Source organism: Giraffa tippelskirchi, chromosome 11 (assembly GCF_054371585.1).
Source record: "Giraffa tippelskirchi isolate mGirTip1 chromosome 11, T2T-mGirTip1v1.2.pri, whole genome shotgun sequence".
Classification (NCBI taxonomy): domain Eukaryota; kingdom Metazoa; phylum Chordata; class Mammalia; order Artiodactyla; family Giraffidae; genus Giraffa; species Giraffa tippelskirchi.
This window is the reverse complement of record NC_137285.1, coordinates 57,563,213-57,586,264: the sequence shown is the minus strand read 5'-3', so window position 1 is coordinate 57,586,264 and position 23,052 is coordinate 57,563,213. Positions and strand designations below refer to the sequence as shown.

At 40.6% G+C, this 23,052-nt stretch overlaps 1 protein-coding gene across 4 annotated transcripts in view; it reads right to left on the bottom strand.

The window, feature by feature from the left end:
- The window catches only part of ARHGAP10 (Rho GTPase activating protein 10), a 358,841-nt gene that overhangs the window by 155,740 nt on the left and 180,049 nt on the right, over positions 1 to 23,052 (bottom strand). For 2 of the 4 annotated variants that reach the window (XM_081544290.1, XM_081544292.1), the window contains exons 11-13: positions 9,176 to 9,257; positions 7,194 to 7,239; positions 4,800 to 4,865 (exon numbers count right to left, since the gene is read on the bottom strand). In XM_081544290.1, the coding sequence (XP_081400416.1) occupies positions 4,800 to 4,865; positions 7,194 to 7,239; positions 9,176 to 9,257 (194 nt within the window). The remainder of the gene's footprint in view (positions 1 to 4,799; positions 4,866 to 7,193; positions 7,240 to 9,175; positions 9,258 to 23,052) is intronic. The other 2 variants (XM_081544291.1, XM_081544293.1) reach the window with 1 other exon arrangement.

The following is a 23,052-nucleotide window of genomic DNA, read 5'->3' as shown; positions in this document are numbered from 1 at the left end:
GACAAACCTTGACAGCGTATTAAAAAGCAGATACATCACTTTGCCAACAAAGGTCCACATAGTCAAAGCTATGGCTTTTCCAGTAGTTATGTATGGATGTGAGAGCTGAACCATTAAGAAGGCTGAGCACCAAAGAATTGATGCTTTCAAATTATGGTGCTAGAGAAGGCTCTTGAGGGTCCCTTGGACTGCAAGGAGATCAAACCAGTCAATCCTAAAGGAAATTAATCCTGAATATTCATTGGAAGGACTGATGCTAAAGTTCCAATACTTTGGCCACCTGATGCAAAGAGCTGAATCCCTGGAAAAGACCCAGATGCTGGGAAAAACTGAAGGCAAAAGAGGGAGGCAGAGGATGAGATGGTTTATAGCATCAAAACTGGCTGGACATCAATTTGAGCGAACTCCAGGAGATAATGAAGGACAGGAAAGCCTGGCGTGCTGCAGTCCATGGGGTCGCAAGAGTCGAACATGATTTGGCAACTGAACACACACACAGACACACGCTCAGCAATCCATCGATGCGTATTCAAATTCTCTTCAACCACGCAATCTTGTAACAGTTTTATTTTAGTATCTGAAATACTTAAATTGCTTACAAATATCTATGTTTTGTCTACCATTCATGGATTGAGCATTACATGTAACCAACCTTTAACATGAATCCCAAAAGCCTAGAGCAAGGCTATATTCACCCCATGAATGCTCAATAAACACTGGCTTCAGATGAGAACTATGATTTAACTATGACAAATCACTTGTAACTGAGGGAAGGAAGCAAACAGGGAGCTATTTTCTTTGGAAGTTTTCTGTTGTTTGTCTAGGTTTAGGTTGGGTTATTTTAAAGAAGTTGAAAGTCCACCATATAGCAGGACACTATAAATATAACAACTGTGTATCCTGTTGCTCCTATACCTAAGAAACTCTTCCATTAAGACTTCTAAATTTTACTACGTATTAGCATCACCTGGGAAACATTTAAAATGCCAGCTTCCTAGTTCACACCCAGCAGCAATGAAATCAGACTGACTGGGGGTGAGAGCTAGGCAGCAGCATTATTTAAAGAGCTCAGGTGATTCCACGGCACAGCAGTGTTTGAGGACAGATGCTTCAGGAAGTCCTTCAACTTGGAACACATAAGCAATACACTCCCAGCGGTGGTCAGATGACCTGGATCCATTAAGAGCCGGTACAAGATCATTAACAATTACTTCGTAAATGGATGAAAGATCCATTGATCTGACGCTCTCATGCGCCTTAGCTTCATGAACAACTCTACAGAAACGAAGAGTAGGATCTGTTAACTGATGCTGATATTACAGTGAAATGCAGTTTGTTAGGATGCCAAAAGGACAGTATACACCAACAGTCCCATCTAGGACAATATATATAATACTACATATGTGTCACATAGTATATATGTTATCTATATCATTACGTGTTGTAGACGCATCAGTAAAAATGTTACCTTTCCTTAGGGGGCTGAGGACTACAGTAAGTTTTAGACATTTGTCTGATGCTTTGTACATATTTAAATGATAACACAATGTTGATGCCACTTCCCTGTGGCTCAGATGGTAAAGAATCTTCCTGTAATGCAGTAGACCTGAGTTCAACACTTGCGTCAGGAGGATCCCCAGGAGAAGGGAATGGCTACCCATTCCTGTATTCTTGCCTGGAGAATCCCATGGACAGAGGAGCCTGGCGGGCTACAGTCCATGGGGTCGCAAAGAGTCAGACATGACCAAGTGACTTTCAAAAGTTGATAAAAATGCCAAGTGTCATTTTTAAAAGACATGTTAGGTAAAAGGTACACTAACTGCTTTAACCAAAACATATGAAATGGTAGTTTTCAGAGAAAATGAGTCATGTTTAAAATGCTGAAAAATGTTATAGAAATAATTCTTCAAACAGACCTCATTAAATGCCTCTGGACCATAGGCATGTAGATCCACAAAGTACGCACAGTGGTCATTAATGCTGCCACCAGACACTCCTGGCTCTCTGCCTGTTTTCCAGGCTCCTGGTAGGGGTGTGCTACGTAGACTCTTTGGGGCTGAGTGAGGCCACGTGGCCATTTCTGACCAATCAGTTGTGAGCAAGTGAAACTCACGTCAAAGCCAGAGCATTCACTGATAGTCCAAAGTCCTCCAGGCGAGGCAACCAGGGACCTGGAAGCCAGGGAGCAGTGATGCGCAAAGCCCTCAAAGTCTTCCAGGCACGGCAACCAGGAGCCTGGGAGCCAGGCAGCAGTAATGTGAAAAGCCCTCCTACCAACTGTCTGAGCGAGAAATAAGTCTTGCTGTCTTAAGCCGCAGAGAATTTCCAGGTTCCTGTTATAGGAACATAAACTAGCTTTATCCTGGCTGATGAAAAAAAGTGATGCAACAACACTGGTAGCAAAAAAAAATCAATAGCCGTGATAGCTGATTTAGGGAAAATCATTCAGAGCAATATTCCCTGAGGGAACTTCCAAATTTAGGATAAAAACCTCAGAGATTCCACAAGGTTCCTCATCATGCTGAGTAACATGATCTGACAGTTGATCCTTTTAACTCTCTTTTTATCCTATTACTCCATTAAAAACAAAAGGCTTTAGTAATAAAAGACCTTGAGGGACAAAAGATTTGAAAAGAAAAATATATGCATTTTTTATCTTAAATGGGAAAAATCTAACTTAAAATATACTCATTTTTCTATTAAAAACGTACATGTTTATAATAAAATACATTCAATACATGCAGATTCTACTATACATACTCCATTCAATGAACATGTGCATGCGTGCTAAGTCGCTTCAGTCGTATCTGACTCTGTGCGACCTTATGGACTGTAGCCCGCCAGGCTCTTCTGTCCATGGGATCCTCCAGGCAAGAATATTGCAGTGGACTGACATGCTCTCCTCCGGGGGATCTTCCCCACCCAGGGATCAATCCTGTGACTCTTATATCTCCTGCATTGGCAGTCACTTTCTTTACCACTAGCACCACTTGGGAAGCCAATGAACATAACACTCCATAAAACTACAGATTAATCAGAAAGCATTCAAGATAGATTTTTATCTGCCCAGGCAGAAACAAGTAGATATAAATTATATTCTTTGTGGAAAGAATTGTATTTACTAAAAAAAAAAAAAAAAATAACCATGCAAGTGATACCATAAAGGCTCTTAAGAAGCTCAGGAAAAAGAGAAACATGAATGATGAAGTGAGAGACATGAAAAATCACAGTATCCTCATTTTGGAAATTTTTGAAGCACCAGGAAAAAGAAAAAATTTGTCAGCTCAACCTCAGTGCAGGTTGAAATGAATGAAAATGTGTCACTGCCTGAATTGCCACTGTAACGGAGAATGGAAGAAAAGCTCTCTGTGGCTTGGGTTTTTATTATCGATGGGCAAATCCCCAAATCATAAAACAGCCCGTATTCATCTGTTAGCCAACACTCTCATTTCACAGGTGGCAGTCCTGGCTTTATAACAAAGCCCTTGTTTTGAAAGAAAACGTGAGTGCAATGCTTCATTCCACTAAGTCATTCAGAGTAGGACTGGGATAAACAATATATGAGAGGGAATTAAATATTCAATTTATCCATACTTCACTAGACTCTAAACAAAGAGAAGTCCAGCCCCTAGAAACAGCCTGTTTTGCAAATTTATTGTATTTAGTTTCTCCAAAGTCTGCCGCAATGGCTGCAAAGCGCCAAGGCTCTGTTTTTCCTTAAGGACTGGAAAGAAAAGATCCTTAAGCTTTTAAGTCAGGGGACCAAAATGGGGAGGGATCATCTTTCCTGAAGTTTAAAGTGGAAACAATTCAAATATTAGCAACAGGTGGATGAATAAACAAAATGCAGTATATCCATAAAATGAAATAACTGCCTAGCAATAAAACAAGAGCCCCGAGAGTACACCTAAGTGGTGCTAGTGGCAAAGAACCCGCTGGCCAACGCAAGACATGTAAGAGATGTGGGCTCAATTCCTGGGTCGGGAGGATGCCCTGGAGAAGGACATGGCAACCCACTCCAGTATTCCTGCCTGGAGAATCCCATGGACAGAGGAGCCTGGAGGGCTACAGTCCATGGGGTCGCACAGAGTCAGACACGACTGAGCAACTTAGCACACTAGCACACAAGAGTACATCCAGTAAGATGAGTCTCAGAAGCATCATGCTAAAAAGGAGAGGCCAGACTCAAAAGAGTATACACTGCATAATTCCATTCATATAAAAAGCTTTTTAAAACAATAAAAAGAACTAAAGTGGTAAAAAGCAGTTCAGTAGTTGCCAAGGGCCAAGGATGGAGTGAAGGCTGAGAAGGGGCACAAAGGCATTTTGTGGGGAGACAGAAATCTTCTATGACAGTGGTGGTCGCTGCACAACTTTAACACATTCATCAGAAGTTATCAATCGACAGCTAAAATCAATGAATTTTACCATACATAAAAGATATCTCAATGATGCTGATTTTTAAACTGGAAGCTAACAAGACAAGTGAAGATGGAAATACCTTACTAGCATGTAAACAAGAAGTGATTGAGACTGATTGTCCAAGTCCAGCACTGCTGATTCTTCTACTGACTTCAGGTTTCGACACAAGGAAGAAACACGTAAATAAAAAGGAACCCCCGCCACCCTCCTCCCCTACCCCGCTCAGAGTAAATGAACAACTGAATCTCTGATGCCTAGAAGGTGCATTTTGCATTAAAATATTTCATTCTACTTAACCAAGCAAAGAGCATTTGAAACGACCCTAAGATTTTACATACCTATAGCCTCTCATGAATAAAACGATTCAATCATGTTACCTCGTGTTTCAACTGCACGGATGCACTTTCTAAGAATTGTGAATCCCATCTTATCCAACTGTGCACCTAAAAGAAATACAGTTGTAAAATATTAAAGGTGCAAATACTCAACATTTTTCTTGCTGACAAAAATAAGGCAAAATTATTTAGGTTCGATATACTTTTTATTTCCCTCTTCAAAGAAAGAAAACTAAAGGCCATGCACTCCCCGTTTACATAACGTAAATCAGAATTTCATAGGAGAGAAGCATTCGTAGTATCAGGACCTTCATTAACAACAGATACTTCCTTGGTGGCTCAGACGGTAAAGAATCCGCCTGCAGAAAGGAGACTTGGGTTCGATCCCTGGGTTGGGAAGACCCCCTGGAGGAGGGCATGGCAACCCACTCCAGTATTCCTGCCTGGAGAATCCCCGTGGAGTGTGGAACCCGGCAAGCTACAGTCCATGGGGTTGCAAAGAGTTGGACACGACTAACATTACCAACATATATAAATAAATTTATAATTTAAACTAGCTGTTAACAAAAATAATATTTTAAATAGTGAACAAGAAAATGATTACAATTAATTTTTAGAAGAAGCTATCAGAAATATTTAATGTTTTGCCCAAATTCCAACAACTTGGGTTTGTTTTTTAATTATAGACATGAGTGAAAGTTCTTAAATTATTTGACAAGCTGGGGAAATAACACAAAACTTTTCTTTTTTAACCTAGGGGGAAAAAATTAAGACACTCTTAAAAATAGCATTTGAACGATGAGCCAGAAACTTTTTTCACATTTTATACCATGCTCTAAATGTTTAATATTTTATTATTTTCATAATGAATTTAAAAGATGATTCATGTAGCAAAAAAAGATTATTTTGAAAATACAATTTTATATTTTTTCTAATATGAATACTTTGCCATTGATTAGGCTGACGTATTTGAGGACCCTAATAAAAGACAATTCTTGTTTCAAAAATGCACTCAGGGAAAGTGAATGCTTTATTCCATATTTAGAACTCAGAGGCAGGAATACTAACCTTTGGTTCTCAGAAGGGATAGCATGTACAATTTATGAACAAATCTTTGCAGGTTTAAAGCTAAGCTTGGAGAGCATTTTAATGAGGAAAACTGGGCAGTGTTAAGGCAATGGCAACCCACTCCAGTACTCTTGCCTGGAAAATCCCATGGACGGAGGAGCCTGGTAGGCTGCAGTCCATGGGGTCGCTAGGAGTCGGACACGACTGAGTGACTTTCCTTTCACTTTTCCCTTTCATGCACTGGAGAAGGAAATGGCAACCCACTCCAGTGTTCTTGCCTGGAGAATCCCAGGGATGGGGGAGCCTGGTGGGCTGCCGTCTATGGGGTCGCACAGAGTCGGACATGACTGAAGCTACTTAGCAGCAGCATTCACAACATTTATATAAAATGTAAGTGTTTCTTTCTGCTTAGCAAAACTACTCTTCCAAAACATGTTTTCATTTCTCAGGTAAAAACAAGAAAAGAAAGGAAGAGAGGAGAGAAAGAAGGGATAAGGGAAAGGAGGAGGAGAAAGGAAAGAAAAAGAAAGGACAATAGAAGAGAAAGACAAGAGGGAGGAAAGTCTTAAGCAGGTGTTTCCATGACTGACAAGGTTGCGAGGCACCTGGTGAATTTCCAGTGCCAGGTTAAGCAAAACACACACCATAATCACTTTGAAATCATGGCTTATTTAACAATGTCTCCAAACTGTGGCCATCTGACAAATGTAGCTTCATTCTTCCAAAGATATGAGAAGTAGATTCATAAAGAATCCAGCAAATTTGATCACACCTTCATCTTATCTCAGTTAAAATCAAGAGTACAGAGCCAGAGTGTATTTCCTTTTCCTCTAGTACATACAATGCAAGGGAAGATCTTTGTCCTAGAATATCTGAACGCATTTGGTTGCTGTTTGTTTTATTTTCTAAGGTGTAATGCTAAACTATTTGTACAGCCCACGCCCGACAGACTGGAAAGATAAAGGATACCAAGTGTGGAGGTGAGAGGGGTTGGGAGCAGAGGACCTGGTAAAGAGTTCCTACCCACAGGAGTTTACAACTTAGGAAGGTTACAGATGCATACCTGAAACTCTTGTGTATCTGTTTATGACTATAAACACAAATACCAAAGTCAATGATCTAGTATTTTGGTTTTCGTAGAGGAAGACTAGAAAGAAACAGGCTCAGAGATGGGAAAGATCAAGGAGAGTTTCAGCCGCCAAGAAAAGTTTGACGAGGTCCTCAGTGGATAAGACGTCTGCCACTTAGCGGACTAACACAGACAGAGCACAGAGAGCAAGCACCCAGCAACAGTTTGACATCAGTAATAAAAACAGAGTAACTCATGAGAAAGGGAGACAACAGTCATCTTGATACATTAGCACTTACTTCCTTCCGGTCTTGGGATGATGGCTCTATTAAAACTAGGGAACAGCTAGTAAAAGAGAAAAAGGGGAAACAATATTTTCAGCAAATCCATAAAAATGATTCTATTGTAGTAGGCATACCTAGGGACTGTCCAAAAAATACACTGACATTGGTTAATCACTATCATGGGCTCAAAGGCAAAGACAGGTAACAGAAAGGAGAGCTCTGAGTCTCCTTGGCCTCTCACCAAGGCATTGTCAAAGTAACAGAAATAATATGAAGTGCCAAGATTGAAAGTTCATGTAAATTTGAAATGCTCAAGCAAATTGCTGCATTTTAATTAGGAAGATGAAGCTCATTTATTCACCATTGCTAAAATCTGCTGTTAACTCAAAGACGTGATTCCTGCCATAATCTCAATAACCACATCTGAAATATCAAGGTAATGATCCCAGGCTACCTCTGAGAATTCTAGTGCGGCCCCATTATCTTCAAGGCATATACATCATCTGAAAAAAATTATGAAATGCCTTCAGTGCCCTTACCTAAATATATAGCTGAATATTTATTTTCTTTATGCAGACTTGCCTTTATCTGTATATCTAGAATTAATTACCTGGCTTTTTTACTCTAAAGGAGAGGATATATGTGTCAAGGTTACACTGCCTTTGGCAATAGACTTATTTCCTCATGACTTAGCCATATGACCATTTTGCTATGAAAATAGGCAAACTCACTTTCCAAAGCATTTCTTGAATCTCTGGGGGACAAGTCCAGGTCAGTGCCTTTACTAGAGAGGATTAGGACAAACTGTTTTGGATCTCAGCAGCTACCAATGCTGAAAGTACTCTTGACTCCTAGCTAAAAATTTCAAGGACAAATTAAGAATAAATAGATAGAACTAAAATCACAGAAGCTAAATGTAGATCAAGTATAAAAAAATGATACACAGATCTGATCACTGCTTTTTTTCCTCCAAGGATGATACGTTTTCTTATACAGGATCTATTTTTAACATATGTAATTTGGGCTTCCGTGTTTCAACACCATGTCAAGACTGCTACCTGCATCGCTGCCCATCCCCTTCGCCCTGTCTCTTACATTCTCACTGACTGCCTGCTGCCATCAGATAACATTATCTTCTGTCCATCTCACAAGCTCTGTTTTGACACCTCTCTTTTTACTATATATGACACCTCTTCTACTGTGCTCTATCCCTCTTTTTAAATCCTGCTGAAATGCCAAATGCTTGCCAGATAAGCCCAAGGTACCTGCATTGGCAGCTGGTTATGTGTCATAATACTTGAAGTAGAGTTGATTTAAACCAGTCCTATGGTGTTTCCTATAATTACCCTTGCTAAGTCCCCCATTCAATACATGACCTGCCCAGTTCTCAACTCCCAGACGCCTCCAGTCCTCTGAGAGGAAGGCAGTGCTTGCATAAAGTGGCAAACAGACTGAAGTGCCATGCCTCTGGATTGCTCTCACTGCTTTTAATTTATTCCGCAAACCAATCTGAACACAGAGGCCCAATCACTAAGGCTACCTAACACTGCACACTGTGGCTCATTAGGCTAAACCAGAAACCATTAAATCAAGCAAATAAGTACAGCAGTCACTTGTAATATTGCCTGCACAGCCTCATATTTACCGTTCCATCTCCACTGAGATCAAAATGAATTGCAAGCATTTATTGTGTTCATCACCCAAAGTACTTTCACAGGTAGGGAAGAAGAAATTGAGAATTTAGATGACTTCCTCAAGCCAAGCGAACCTGAGTGGCAAAGTCAAGAAAAATAAAAAATAACGATATGCCAGTCTCAAGTGTGCTGCTGCTACCTCAAACCAAATTTCTAGACTACCAAATGCTTCCAAGAGGAATTCAGACACCACCTTCAGCAGGGAACTTTTTTCATATACTATAAAGCAAAAATAACATGAAAATGAACAGAAGTCAACGCTAAAGGATTTGAAATAAAACTCAACCACTGGTTATATCTTACAGCTTCTTTTCCACCCAGAACTTCCAACCACTGCTTCCTCTCTTCTTCCGAAAACGCCTGCATGGTCAAGGAAACACCAGGCCTGCAAGACACCAGGAACAGATCAGGTTATTCCTTGACTGCTAAAAACAAACCTTCTTTTCTACTTTCTAAGGTTTCATTGTGGTCATTGTTTCTTTTAAATTTTCAATTGAGATAAAATACACAGAACATAAAATTTACATCTACACTATTTTTAAGGACACAGTTCAGCAGTATTGAGTCCAGACTCCAGAACTCTTCCTCCTGGAAAACTAAAATTCTGTACCCATTAAACAACCAGTCCCCACTTCCCTCCCTCCCAGCTCGTGACAACCACCCTTCTACCTGTTGTCTCAAGGAACGTGATTACTCCAGGTGACTCTTTTTTTTTTTTTTTAATAAATTTATTTATTTTAGTTGGGGGCTAATTACTTTACAATATGGTAGTAGTTTTTGCCATACATTGACATGAATCAGCCATGGGTTTACATGTGTTCCCCTTCCTGGACCCCCCTCCCACCTCCCTCCCCATCCCATCCCTCTGGGTCATCCCATTGCCCCAGCCCTGAGCATTTGTCTCATGCATCGAACCTGGAATGGTGTTCTGTTTCACGTATGATAATATACATGGTGACTCTTAAAAGTGGACTCATACAGTATTTGTCTTTTTGTGACTTGCTTATCTCAGTTGGTGAAGTAGCCTCCATTTTCATCCCTGTTGTAGCGTGTGTCAGAATTTCCTTCCCTTTTAAGGCTGAATAGTATTCCACTGTATGCATATACCGCATTTTTCTATCCATGCACCCATCGATGAATGCATGGCTTGTTTCCACCTGGTTACTGTAAACAATGCTGCTACTAGATCCTGCTTTCAATTCTTTTGGGTATATACTCAGAAGTGGAGTTGTAGTACGTGAAATGATAAATATATGTTTAATTTCTGACCCCATTTTCCAGCACACAGCTCCAAAAACTCTTCGAGGCACTACCCTGAAGTTCTGAAGCCAGGGGCACTATTTCGATCCCAGGTTGGGGAACTAAGATCCCGCATGACACGTGGTACAGAAGGAAGGGAGGAATAGAGAAAGGGAGGCAGGCAGGAAGGACAAACTTGGAATCTTTAAAATGATGTGTCATTTTGTATACTAATGAGCTGAGGCTCCTGGAAAGCCTCAGGATGTGGGCTGGTTGCCTGGGGAACCAACCATGTGCTTAGAGGATTAGAATTTTCAGCTCCATCTCATCCATACACCTCCCAGGAGTGGGGAGGGGCTGGAGGTTGACTTCAAACACCAAGAGCCAATGATTTAATCAATGATTCCTGCATAATGAAGCCTGCATAAAAATTCCTGGGGTTCAAAAAAGTTTGTAGGGTGGTGAGCCCATGGAGGTACTGCTAGGAGAGTACCCAACAGCAGAAACAGAACCTCCAAGTCCCTTCCTCCAGACTTTGCCCTGTATTATCTCTTCATGGGTTTTTTCATCTGTTCTCATTAAAATATCCTTTATTGTCAACTGGGAAGATCCCCTGGAGGAGGAAATAGTAATCCACTCCAGTATTCTTGCCCGGGAAATCCCACGGACAGAGGAGCCTGGCAGGTGACAGTCTGTGGGATCACAGACAGACAGACGTGACCAAGCACATACACACAGATAAATCAACAACAGTGAGGAAACTATTCTCCTGAGTTCTGTGAGCCATTCTGACAAATTATCAAACTCAAGGACAGGGTCACGGGAACACCTGATCTATAGCCAAAAGCACAGATGACAACCTGGACTTGCGATTGTCATCTGAAGTGGTAGGGGGTCTTAAGGCCTTGATCTGTAGACTTGTGATTGTCATCTGAAGTGGTAGGGGGTCTTGAGGCCTTGATCTGCGGGGTCTTCATGAACTCTACCTGGTGCTGAAGCCGAGTTTAATCTCAGGACACTTGCTCTCCACAGAGAATTAGAGAATTGCTTAGAGACACTCACACATTTGGAGTACAGATGTGTTCTGTAATTAGGGAGAAAACTTTCTGTCTCACAAAGGGGGTCAAATAGTAATTTTATTCTTTTTAATGTTGTGCATTCCTACTAACATTGCACAGGGTTCCAATTTCTCCATATCTTCACCAACACTTTTAATTTTCTTCCTCTCTCTTTCTCTTTGAAAGTAGCCATCCAATGGATGTGGGATGGTAGTGAGGATTACATTTTTATTTACAAAAGATATACACGTTTGTTGGCTTCCCAGGTGGCTCTAGTGGTAAAGAATCCATCTGCCAATGCAGGAGACATTCACGGGTTCAACCCCTGGGTGGGAAAGACCGCTTGGAGGAGGAAATGGCAACCCACTCCAGTATTCTTGCCTGGGAAATTCCACGGACAGAAAAGCCTGGTGGGCTATAGTCCATGGGGTCACAAAGAGTTGGACACGACTGAAGCGACTTGGCACATGTTTACTGTTACCCAGGCATGAACAGAATGAAACCAGAAAGTCATTTTCATCCCATCCAGCACTGTTAACCATTTGGGGGGTTTCCTCGGTGTTTTCTCAGAGCCTTGGGTTGGTCCTCAGAGCCAAATGCTGATCTTAGTTCAGTTTATTTGGATATTTAGACAACCTGCCAGAAAACTCTTCATGCTGGGAAGGTATGCTAGGTAGAAAAGCTATTAATAATTCCTCTTAAACTTTGGTGGTTTCTCCAATGAAACAAATTTTGTACATTTGATAAAAAGTATTAAAAACAAACTTTTTGGAAAGGGATGAAAAGGTAGAATACTCCACATCACAGACAACTGGAAATGAAAATAGATGGTTGAAATGGAAAGTAAATATCCATTCCCATTTAATACTGAATTAAAGCTATCACTCCTGGAACAGTATTTCACCTCATTTTCAAGTACTGGATAATCTTTTACAAGTAAAGCAAGTGGCAAGAATCAAATGTAATTCAGTAACCACTACAATTTTTATAAAGTACTTAAAGCATGCAATACTCCAAAAGCACCATAACCAATGCAAATACATGGTGTTCCCAAAACTCACACCCACAGGCTCTTTCCCCACATGATGGCTATAAAGCCTGAGAAGTTATCTGCTTCAAGTTCACTATCAAATATCTACAATTGATAGGTCCAGGTCTTCAACCACTTTCTCCAGGCTATGAATTTTGTGGAAAAAAATAACTTGTGGATGTCTCTAGTGGTCCAGAGGTTAAGACTTCACCTTCCAACACAAGAGGTGTGGGTTCAATCTCTGGTTGGGAAACTAAGATCCCAGATGCCACACAACCCCCCAAATATAAATATATATATACATACATACATACACACTCACACACACACATATATGTAACAAATTCAAAAGACTTTAAAAATGGTCCACGTTCAAAAAACAAAAAAAACCCTAAAAATTAAAAATCAATTCTCAACCCCCAAGTGCACTCCTGAACAGCAGCATGACTCCTGACTGGTCTACCCTAAGCATTTCAGCAACGGCCCAGGGTTGCCATCACTCTGGCACTACGGAGCTCACAACCAAGATCCCACCGCCTCTCGCTATGCACAGCATCCTTCTGCAGCAAGGATCGAGGCAAGATGCCCAGAAAACCAGGCTGTTTAAAGAAGTGCCTCGACTGGGACGTGGGGATTCTGGCCCTTATTCTTAGTAACCCACACTGGGCTCAGGGGAGTTAATTAAAATTGTGAGGGAAAACTTCAGATGGCAGGCGTGTTTTTCTTTACATCGGTTAAGTGATAAAACAATATTTACACACGGGGGGTCTCAGGTCTACATGAATGCTCCATTCTTGCAAAGCAGAAAAAATATCTAAAGACCTCTCCCAAAAGTATACAGATTCAAACACTTAATATATAATTAAAAGAAATAAATATAAAATGGACAGGGAGGAGCTACAGCAAATACATAATAGAAAGCTAACAGATTTTCTAATCCAGGAATGACAAAATCAGCAGAGAAAATGGGACTCCAGGCCAAAAATGGCAAAGTCTGTCATAGGATACAAAGACAGGGTTTACAACCACTCAGTTCTTTCAACAACCACCGGATGATGAGCTATTATGCTTTGTCTTGTCCCAGAAGGTCAGGAATTATTAAATATCTTACCATGTGCTAGGTATTGGGCTGAGCATACTGTCTAACAGAGAAAGCAGAGATAAACAAATCATAAATAATCAATTAACTACAAGTACACAGAATGCTGGGCTTCCCAGGGGGCGCTAGTGGTAAAGAACTTGTCTGCCAATGCTAGAGATGTAAGAGATGAGAGTTCCATCCCTGGGTCAGAGAGAGCCCACAGAGGAGGGCATGGCAACCCACTCCAGAATTCTTGCCCGGAGAATCCCACGGACAATGGAGCCTGGCGGGCTACAGTCCACAGGGCTGCAAAGAGTCGGACACAATTGAAGCGACGAAGCACACACAAAGAATGTTGTAAGGGAGTCAGGTGAGTGTAAATGAGCAAAGCCAGCTCCCTAGAAGGAAAAGAGGAAGGAAGAAGCACATCAGGAGATATGTACCCAAATAAAAAACCTTTCACTTTCAATTATGCTAAATCATTGTGGTCTAGGAGATTTGTCTGTGAACCTGCCAATCTCTTTGGGCAACTTCAGGATTTTTAAGGTGATCTGGGAGTAAGAAAGGAAGTGAAGAAAGTGAAAGTGTTAGTTGCTCAGTTGTGTTCAACTCTTTGCAACCCCATGGACTATAGTCCACCAGGCTCCTCTGTCCATGGGATTCTCAGGAAAGAATACTGGGAGTAGGTTGGCATTTCCTTCTCCAGGAGATCTTCCTGACCCAGGGATTGAATCCAGGTCTCCTACATTTCAGGCAAATTCTTTACCTTCTGAGCCACCATGGAAGCCACATAAGAAAGGAAAGCCTGTCCTAACCCTAGAAGTTAGGCTTCCCTCGGGAAAGGACATTTAATCTGAAACTTTAAGGATAAATGAGCCATGTACGAATTGAAGCAAGAGGGTCATGGCATTCCCCAGGCTAAGAAGGCACATAGCAAGGAAAGGGCACACTCTGGAGGAGCTGGGATCAGTCTCATCACGCATCCTACAAACCAGCTGCAGAGCAACTCCATGGAAAGATGGGGTCCCACCATGCAGGGCCTCCTTGGTCATGCTGAGGGTTTACTTATCCAAAATCACAGCAGATGGTGACTGCAGCCATGAAATTAGAAGATGCTTGTGCCTTGGAAGGAAAGCTGTGACAAACCTAGACAAGAGTATTAAAAAGCAAAGACATCACTTTGCCAACAAAGGTCCATATAGTGAAAGCTATGGTCTTTCCAGCATGTATGGATGTGAGAGTCAGACCATAAAGAAGGCTGAGCACCGAAGAACCGATGCTTTTTTTTTTTGTGGTGCTAGAGAAGACTCTTGAGAGTCCTGTGGACTGCAAGGAGATCAAACCAGTCCATCCTAAAGGAAATCAACCCTGAATATTCTTTGGAAGGACTAACGCTGAAGCTGAAACTCTTTGGCCACCTGATGCAAAGAGCTGGCTCATTTGAAAAAGATTCTGATGCTGAGAAAGATTGAAAGCAAAAGAAGAGTGCAGCAGAGGATAAAGTGTTTGGATAGCATCACCGATTCAATGAAAGTGAATTTGGGCAAACTCCAGGAGACAGTGAGGGACAAGGAGGCCTGGAGTGCTGCAGTCCACAGGGTCCCAAAGAGTCGGACACAACTAAGCGACTTGACAACATAAACAAACCCTACATGTCACTGAAGGTTTTTAGTAGGGGGTTAACACGGTCAGATTAAACATGTACACGTCTCTGTAAATAGCACAATTTCATTCCTTCTCACGGCTGAGTAATATTCCACTGTATATATGGACCACAACTTCGTTTATCCATTCTTCTGTTGATGGACATTTAGGTTGCTTCCATGTCCTAGAGACGGACATACAGAGTGAAGTAAGTCAGAAAGAGAAAAGCAAATATTATATATGAACACATATACGTGGAATCTAGAAAAATGGTACATATGAACTTATTTATTTGCAAACCACAAATAGAGGCACAGATATAGAGAACAAACAAGTGGGAGACTGGGATTGGTGTATACACGCTTTATCATCTGAACCACCGGGGAAACCCCATATACACGTTACTATGCACACAACAGATAACGAACGAGAACTGACTGTATAGCACAAGGAACTCTACGCAGTGCTCTGTGGTGATGTAAATGAGAAGGAAATTCAAGGAAGAGAGGATATATGCATACCTGGGGCTGATTCACTTTGCTCTAAAGCAAAAAGTAACAACACTGTAAAGTAACTATACTCCAATTTAAAAAATTATGGTAAAGTAAAAAAAAAAAAAATGTGTACATGAACAATAGCTGCTCAGTGACAAATGGACTGAAGCTGAGCAGGGGTGGTTTAAAAGATGTGTTAGACAATTCAGAGGATAAGACAGAATGACCAAAATAAAGAAAAATAAATGAATGGATCTGAGAAATACTCAAGAGGCGCTTCCATATGCTATGGGCAACAAAATAATGAGAAAGAAAGCTATCACTCCAAGAATAAAGAATAAAAGACAGATCATTTACAATACACCATTAATAACTAGTTAAGGGATTCAGTGAAAGCCAAAACAGCCAAAGCAAATAAAGACATACTATACTTAGAATACTTGAAGCACAAGCTGGAATCAAGATTGCCAGGAGAAATATCAATAACCTCAGACATGCAGATGACACCACCCCTATGGCAGAAAGTGATGAAGAACTAAAGAGCCTCTTGATGAAAGTGAAAGAGGAGAGTGAAAAAGTTAGCTTAAAGCTCAACATTCAGAAAACTAAGATCATGGCATCCGGTCCCATCACTTCATGGCAAATAGATGGAGAAACAGTGGAAACGGGCAGACTTTATTTTGGGGGGCTCAAAAATCATTGCAGATGGTGACTGCAGCCATGAAATTAAAAGACGCTTGCTCCTTGGAAGAAAAGTTATGACCAACCTAGATAGCATATTTAAAAGCAGAGACATTACTTTGCAAACAAAAGTCCGTCTAGTCAAAGCTATGGTTTTTCCAGTAGTCATGTATGGATATGAGAGTTGGACTATAAAGAAAGCTAAGCGCTGAAGAACTGATGCTTTTGAACTGGAGAAGACTCTTGAGAGTCCCTTGGACTGCAAGGAGATCCAATCAGTTCATCCTAAAGGAAATCAGTCCTGAATATTCATTGGAAGGACTGATGCTGAAGCTGAAACTCCAATACTCTGGCCACCTGATGTGAAGAGCTGACTCATTTGACAAGACCCTGATGCTGGGAAAGACTGAAGGCAGGAGGAGAAGGGGACAACAGAGGATGAGGTGGTTGGATGGCATCACCGACTCAATGGGCATGAGTTTGAGCAAGCTCTGGGAGTTGGTGATGGACAGCAAAGAGTCAGACACGACTTAACTGAACTGATACTTAGAATGGGCTTTCTAGGTGGTGCAATGATAAAGAACCTACCTGCCAATGCAAGAGACATAGGAGACACGGGTTCGATCTCTGAGTCAGGAAGATCTCCTGGAGGAGGAAATGGCAACCCACTCCAGTATTTCTGCCTGGAAAACTCCACGGACAGAGGAGCCTGGCAGGCTAACGTCCATAGGGTCTCAGAGAGTCAGACATGACTGAGAGACTGAGCCCGCACGCATGCTTCGAATACTCAAAATCAGACCTGAATCGTGATGAAATTTCCTGTACTTACTAGTTTCTTTTTGCTCTCCCCTAAGGTTCTCCATTCATACATGAGGGGAGGTAACATTTACTACCAGTAGACAGTTGAATATTCTTAACTAAATTGTACAAGAGCAGCAGATAGAGAAACGATGTCTGGTTCTGATAACTTGGGAGTGAAGACAATGAATGATGAAGAGTTATGAAACTAGAATTACAGATACTAAAGTAAATAAAAAAGCAATTGTCAGGCTTCAGATCAAAGAGCCACATTATGTCTGGATAGAAATCCAATGTGGCATAAAAATGAAAATACTATTCTACTCCTTGTCTCCAAGGCATGATTCAGACTTGAGCCCCCGGCTCTTTGAAGAATACAGAGGAGAACGAACCAACCTACCTGCTGAAAGATGAGAGATTAAGCAGAGATCTATTACCTACAAGGACAGAATTCTATTTTTGTTTCCATTTTGACAAATAACAACACAGTAACTCACAACAATTCCACTTCAGAGAATTAATCCATCACACTGCAGTGATTCCCCAGAACACTTCACACTCGTCACATGCTTCTTAAAGGGAACAGTGACCAGATTTACAGAAAGCAGCCCCATCCTACCACACAAGCTGCCCATAGCCATCCACTGTAGCTCCTACCTCCAAATGAAACATCATGCACTAAAATACGTTTCAACCATTTAAAATTTCTCAAGTTTCTTCCGTTTGTTTGTAATAATCAATTGCTAGGAAATCATTAAGCAAAACTGAGACTTAAGGACACATTTTAAACTACAGTATTAATAGGATCTCATCATTGAAACATAAAAATTCTCCAGTTTTTGAAAGAAAGACATGCTTTATTGATAAAACATGCTTTTCTAATAAAATTTAGTGGACACTTAGAACAACTTGGTGACCATGAGGCTAGTGAAGAACAGAAAATTTTACAACAATGTGCTGGATTGTTCACATTTACATAAAGAGAGAAACAATGAATTCTCCAGGCAAGAATACCAGAGAGGGTGGCCATTCCCGTCTCCAGGGGATCTTCCCGACCCAGGGATTGAACCCAGGTCTCTTGCATTGCAGGCAGCTTCTATATCATCTGAGTCACCAGGAAAGCCCACATAAAGACAGAAGTAGCAATTATCTTTTCATTTCATGGACAAGCTAAGGGAAGAACATTAGTGACTGCCCTGGAGCCAGAAACTGGGATTGAGAATGTTCTAACTTGGTTTTCTGGAACAGATGTTGCTGCAGTGTCCAGTGGAGGACACAGCCTCCTCTTCTTCCTTCATCAAAAAATCAATTCAACCAAATTAGCATTTGGTATGTACTGTGTCCCAGACAGTGTGCTAAGCTCTGCAGGTTACTCCATGTCCAGCAAGGCAAAGTGGACTCCAGGTGAACACAAAGGCAACTGGATAAACTTCATGAAGGAAAACTGAACCAGACCAAAGAGACCTGGGATAGTCTGTCTTTACTTAAAACCAAAATTGTTATCTGTACAGCGAAGGTTGAGAACTGAACTCTAAAGAAACAAACACTCAGGTTAAACAGGTTCTTATTCTTAAATAACCATCTCAATCTCTTTTCATTCATTCATTCAAAAAAAATATGGACTATCAGGCATCAGACACAACTCAAGACTGAGGCATGAGAAACAGCCTTACAAAGCTGCTAAGTCACTTCAGTCGTGTCCGACTCTGTGCGACCCCATAGACGGCAGCCCACCAGGCTCCCCAGTCCCCGGGATTCTCCAGGCAAGAACACTGGAGTGGGTTCCATTTGACCTTCTATTAATCCTCATTCAACGGCATTTTTTATTGTTCTGTCAAAGCATGTGGAAGACATGGGTTTTTCTTAGATTCTATAAGACAGATCAATGAGTCTGTAAATTAAGAAAACATAAAACAACATAAGCACAGAGAGAAACATTCACATTTATGAGATGTCAATTAATGAGATATTATTGTAAATGGAGAAGTTAAGAGGAAAAAAAACTAAGCAGCAGCTACCAAAACTTATGATGGAAATAAATCAGGAATATTCTAATGCTTTTGTAAGAGGAATGTTGAAAAGGAAGAGGGGGGAAAAAAAATCCCAGCATATTACAAGTCCTGCACTAAATTTTACTCTAAGAGGAAAGTGCCAAAGCCAAGTAAAACACTTATAAAAGTTTTAGAAATATAGCAGTCATAATCGGCTTCTCACAAGAGATGCTGGGGGAAAAAATTTAAACACAAATCTATGAATTTTTCCAGGGACGGTTAAAGCTTGTAACCTGAGTTTACTAAGGAAGAAGACCTAATGACAACTTCTTTCTTCTGTCCACCAAAAAGGTGTTTCAAACAGAGCAAATAAGCAGTGATATAGTCACAAGTAGGATTATTTTCTCCAGTAAAAGTGAATTCAACCCGTTCTCATTAGAGAACGGCTGCTTCTGCTCCGACTGCAGAAGTTATAGAAAATATCATTTTTACCTTAACGACTTGAACAAGATGGAGAATCTATAAAATCCCTACAAAATCACAGTAGTTTGGTTTCTTTTAATAAACATCTGAGAACTGAAGATGCCAAAAAAAAAAAACCCACACTAAAACACAGGAAGTAACCAGTCCTTTCCTAGAGAGAATGTGCATGCACACATGTACAGCTGTTTTCATCCTTTGGGAAGAGCAGGACAAAGAGGAAGCTATAAGAGAGGAGGAAAACTGGATTTTAACAAGGTTTTAAAGGTAGAGTATGAGCTGGTGGGGGGCTTCCCAGATGGCTCAGTGGGCAAAGAATCTGCCTGCAATGCAGGGGACACAGGAGATAGGGGTTCAATTCCTGAGTCAGAAAGATCCCCTAGAGGAGGGCACCGCAACCCACTACAGTGTTCTCCTGAAGAATCTCATGCACAGAGGAGCCTGGCGGGCTACAGTCCACAGGTGGCAAAGAGTCAGACATGACTGAAGAGACTGAGCCCATGAGCTGGTGTGATGGTTTAAACCTCTAGAACAGTGGTCCCCAACTCTTTTGGCACCAGGGACCGGTTTCATGGAAGACAATTTTTCCATGGATGGGGGCAGACAATGGCTTCGGGATGATTCAAGTGCATTCCAATTATTTACATTTATTGTACACTTGATTTCTATTGTTATTATATCAGCTCCACCTCAGATCATTAGGCATTAGATCCCGGGGGTTAAAGACCCCTTCCCTGGAAGACACGGACAAGAGAAGAATGTGGGCCCACCTTCTCACCCCTTCCCACAGGGTGTCCCCAGATGCTCAGGGGCAGCTGGAGAGCAGAGCTAAAAGAGGTATGTGCGGTAAGAATAAGGGACAGGGTGGGTGAGCTTCCAGACAGGCTTCTGACAGCATCCTCAAATCACAGGAACCCTGTGACTAACAGGATCTGTCACAAACAACCATGCCCAATCTCAGCTCAACTGCCAACCAACCTGACAGTCCTACATACTTGTAGCTTGATGGAAAAATGGGTGTGCCCTTCACCAGGTATGGATAGCACTTCCTTTAGTCTCTACTGCTCTCTTACACACAATCTCTGGCATTACACCAAAAAATCACAAGGCATGCAAAGAAGCAAAGAAAAGTAACTCAAAATCATGAAGAAAGAGACCCAGAAATAGGCCAGGTATTCAGGTGGTGGGGGCTGGGTGAGACTGTCAAACTGAAACCTAAAAACTACTCTAAATATGTTAAAGGATCCAGTGTAAAAGGTGGCCAAGGGACTTTCCTGGCAGTTCAGTGGCCAATTCTCTGCATTCTGAATGCAGGGGACCCGAGTTCAATCCCTAGTCAGGGAACATAAGATCCCACATGCCTCAACTAAAGGCCCTGATGCCACAATGAAGACCTGGCATGGCTAAATAAATAAATGAAACTCTTTTTAAAAAAGCTGGCCAACATGCATAAATTGATAGGAATTTTACCAAAGGGATAGAAACTATTAAAAAGAGACATGTGGATATGCAAGAAACAGAAAATAAAACCACAGTAGTGAAGAATTCACTTCCAAAGGCAAAGCAACAAGTTCAAGTCTATATCCCTAATTCTTACACACCCAGCCAGAATTTCTCTTGCTCTACGTCACCACCAGGCCAGACAACTGAAAATCACCCCTACAGCCTAGGGCCCACCAACGTAACTCGAAGCATCCAACCCTATGCTTTTTCCTTTTCTGCCTTGCCTTTCCCTTGGAAACCCCAGGAAAGAGAGTCTAGGATTTTCCCTTGCTCCTTCCAGACTCCTGACCAAACCCTGGTGTTTCTCCACGTGCCCCTACACGGCATGTTTGCTCTCTGCCCTTGGAAACTGTAAGGATAAAATTCTCTTCTGTGGCATTAGCCTCTCCATCCCTCAGCCACCTTTGTAAATTAAAATCCTACAGGTACAATTGAAATCAGTCTCAAATGGTCTAACATAATGCAATCAGAATCCAGAATGTGAAGGAAGAGAAAGGGGGGCAGAAGAAGTATTTGAGGAGCTAATGGGTAAGATTTTCTAAAACTGAGAGTAATTATCAACTCCCATATTCAATAACTTGAAAGAACACCAAGCAGGATAAAACAGAAAACCACATCTAGGCACATCATAAAAAGAAAATCTTGAAAGCAGCAAAAGAAAAAGACAACATACAAGAGAACAGTAAGAAAGATGACTTGCCATGAGGAAAAAAAATGGAAGCTAAAGAAAATAAAATGACTTCTTAGAAGTGCTATGGGTAAAGCACGATGAATCCAGAATTCTACATTCATCAAAAATGAAGACAAAATAAAGACCCTTTCAGACAAACAAAACATGAAAGAATTCTCCAGCACATCTGCATTACAAGTAATGTTCAAAATAAATTACCCTAAGGGACTTAAAGGAAATACCACAAGATAGAAACTTAGTTCTGCAGAAAAGAATGAAGAAAATCAGAATGGATAAATACACTGATACTAAAAGACAAGAAACCGCACACACACCCATATATATGTAAATAAAACATTAAATTTTTTTCAAAAGATTACTGATCATTGATCTCATAAAGTGAAAGCAGTAACATACAACTAGGCTCAGAGTGTATGCAGAATTAAAATATATAAAACAAGGGTACAGAGGGCAAGAGGGTGGTAATTAGAAGTCTACTGTTGCAAGGTTCTTATACTGCTTATGAAAAGGTAAAAATAGGTTAACTATAAAATGCACCTCATACTCAAATAAAGGTACAAAGAGGTATAACTAAAAATCATATAATAGAGGAGATAAAATGGAATACTAAAAATGACTCAGTTCCTCAAAAGAAGGCAGCAAAGGAGGAACAGAAAAACAAAGAGCAAAAAGGACAAATAGAAAACAAAACCAAGATGCTGGGCTTAAACCTATGCATATACATAACTATACTATATACATATTAGTTAAAACCCTGGTTAAAAAGCAAAGGCTAATACACTGGACTTTTTTAAGAGCGGGACTCAATTATATGTTGTTTACCAAAAAAATTAAGCATAAAGACACAAATGGATATAAGAAAAAGGATGAAAAAAATACGCCAAGTAACACTAAGAAAGTTAGTGTAGCTATAATTAACATCAAACAAGGTAGATTCCACAATAAAGATTATTCCCAGAACAGACATTTCATAATGGTAAAACAGCCACTTGAAGAACACAATCATAAATGTGCATACACAAAGAAAAAGATCATGAATATTCAGTATAGGAAACAAAAATTACAAAATCAAAGGAAAACAAGCGAGTCCTCTTAATAGTTAAGAAATTTTAACATCGCTAGTTTAGTCATTGATAGAACATTATCAAAAATCAAGACAGTACCAAAGATTTGAGCAACAGTAACAACCAACTTGATCTAATTGACATTTACAGAACATTACACCCAGCAATAGCAGAAAAATCATTGTTCTCACATGCACATGAATCATTTACTAATAGGCCACACTTAAGACAATGAAACAAGTCTAATAAACTTCAACTCATTAATAAAATACAGACTATGTTATCAGACCAAAAGAGAAGTAGAAAAAAAAAATAACATGTACACAGAAATTCCCCATCCATTGGGAATTTTTAAAACATCATTCTAAATAACATCTGAGTTAAAACTCAATGCCTATATTCTAATCACATAAAAAATTTGAATTC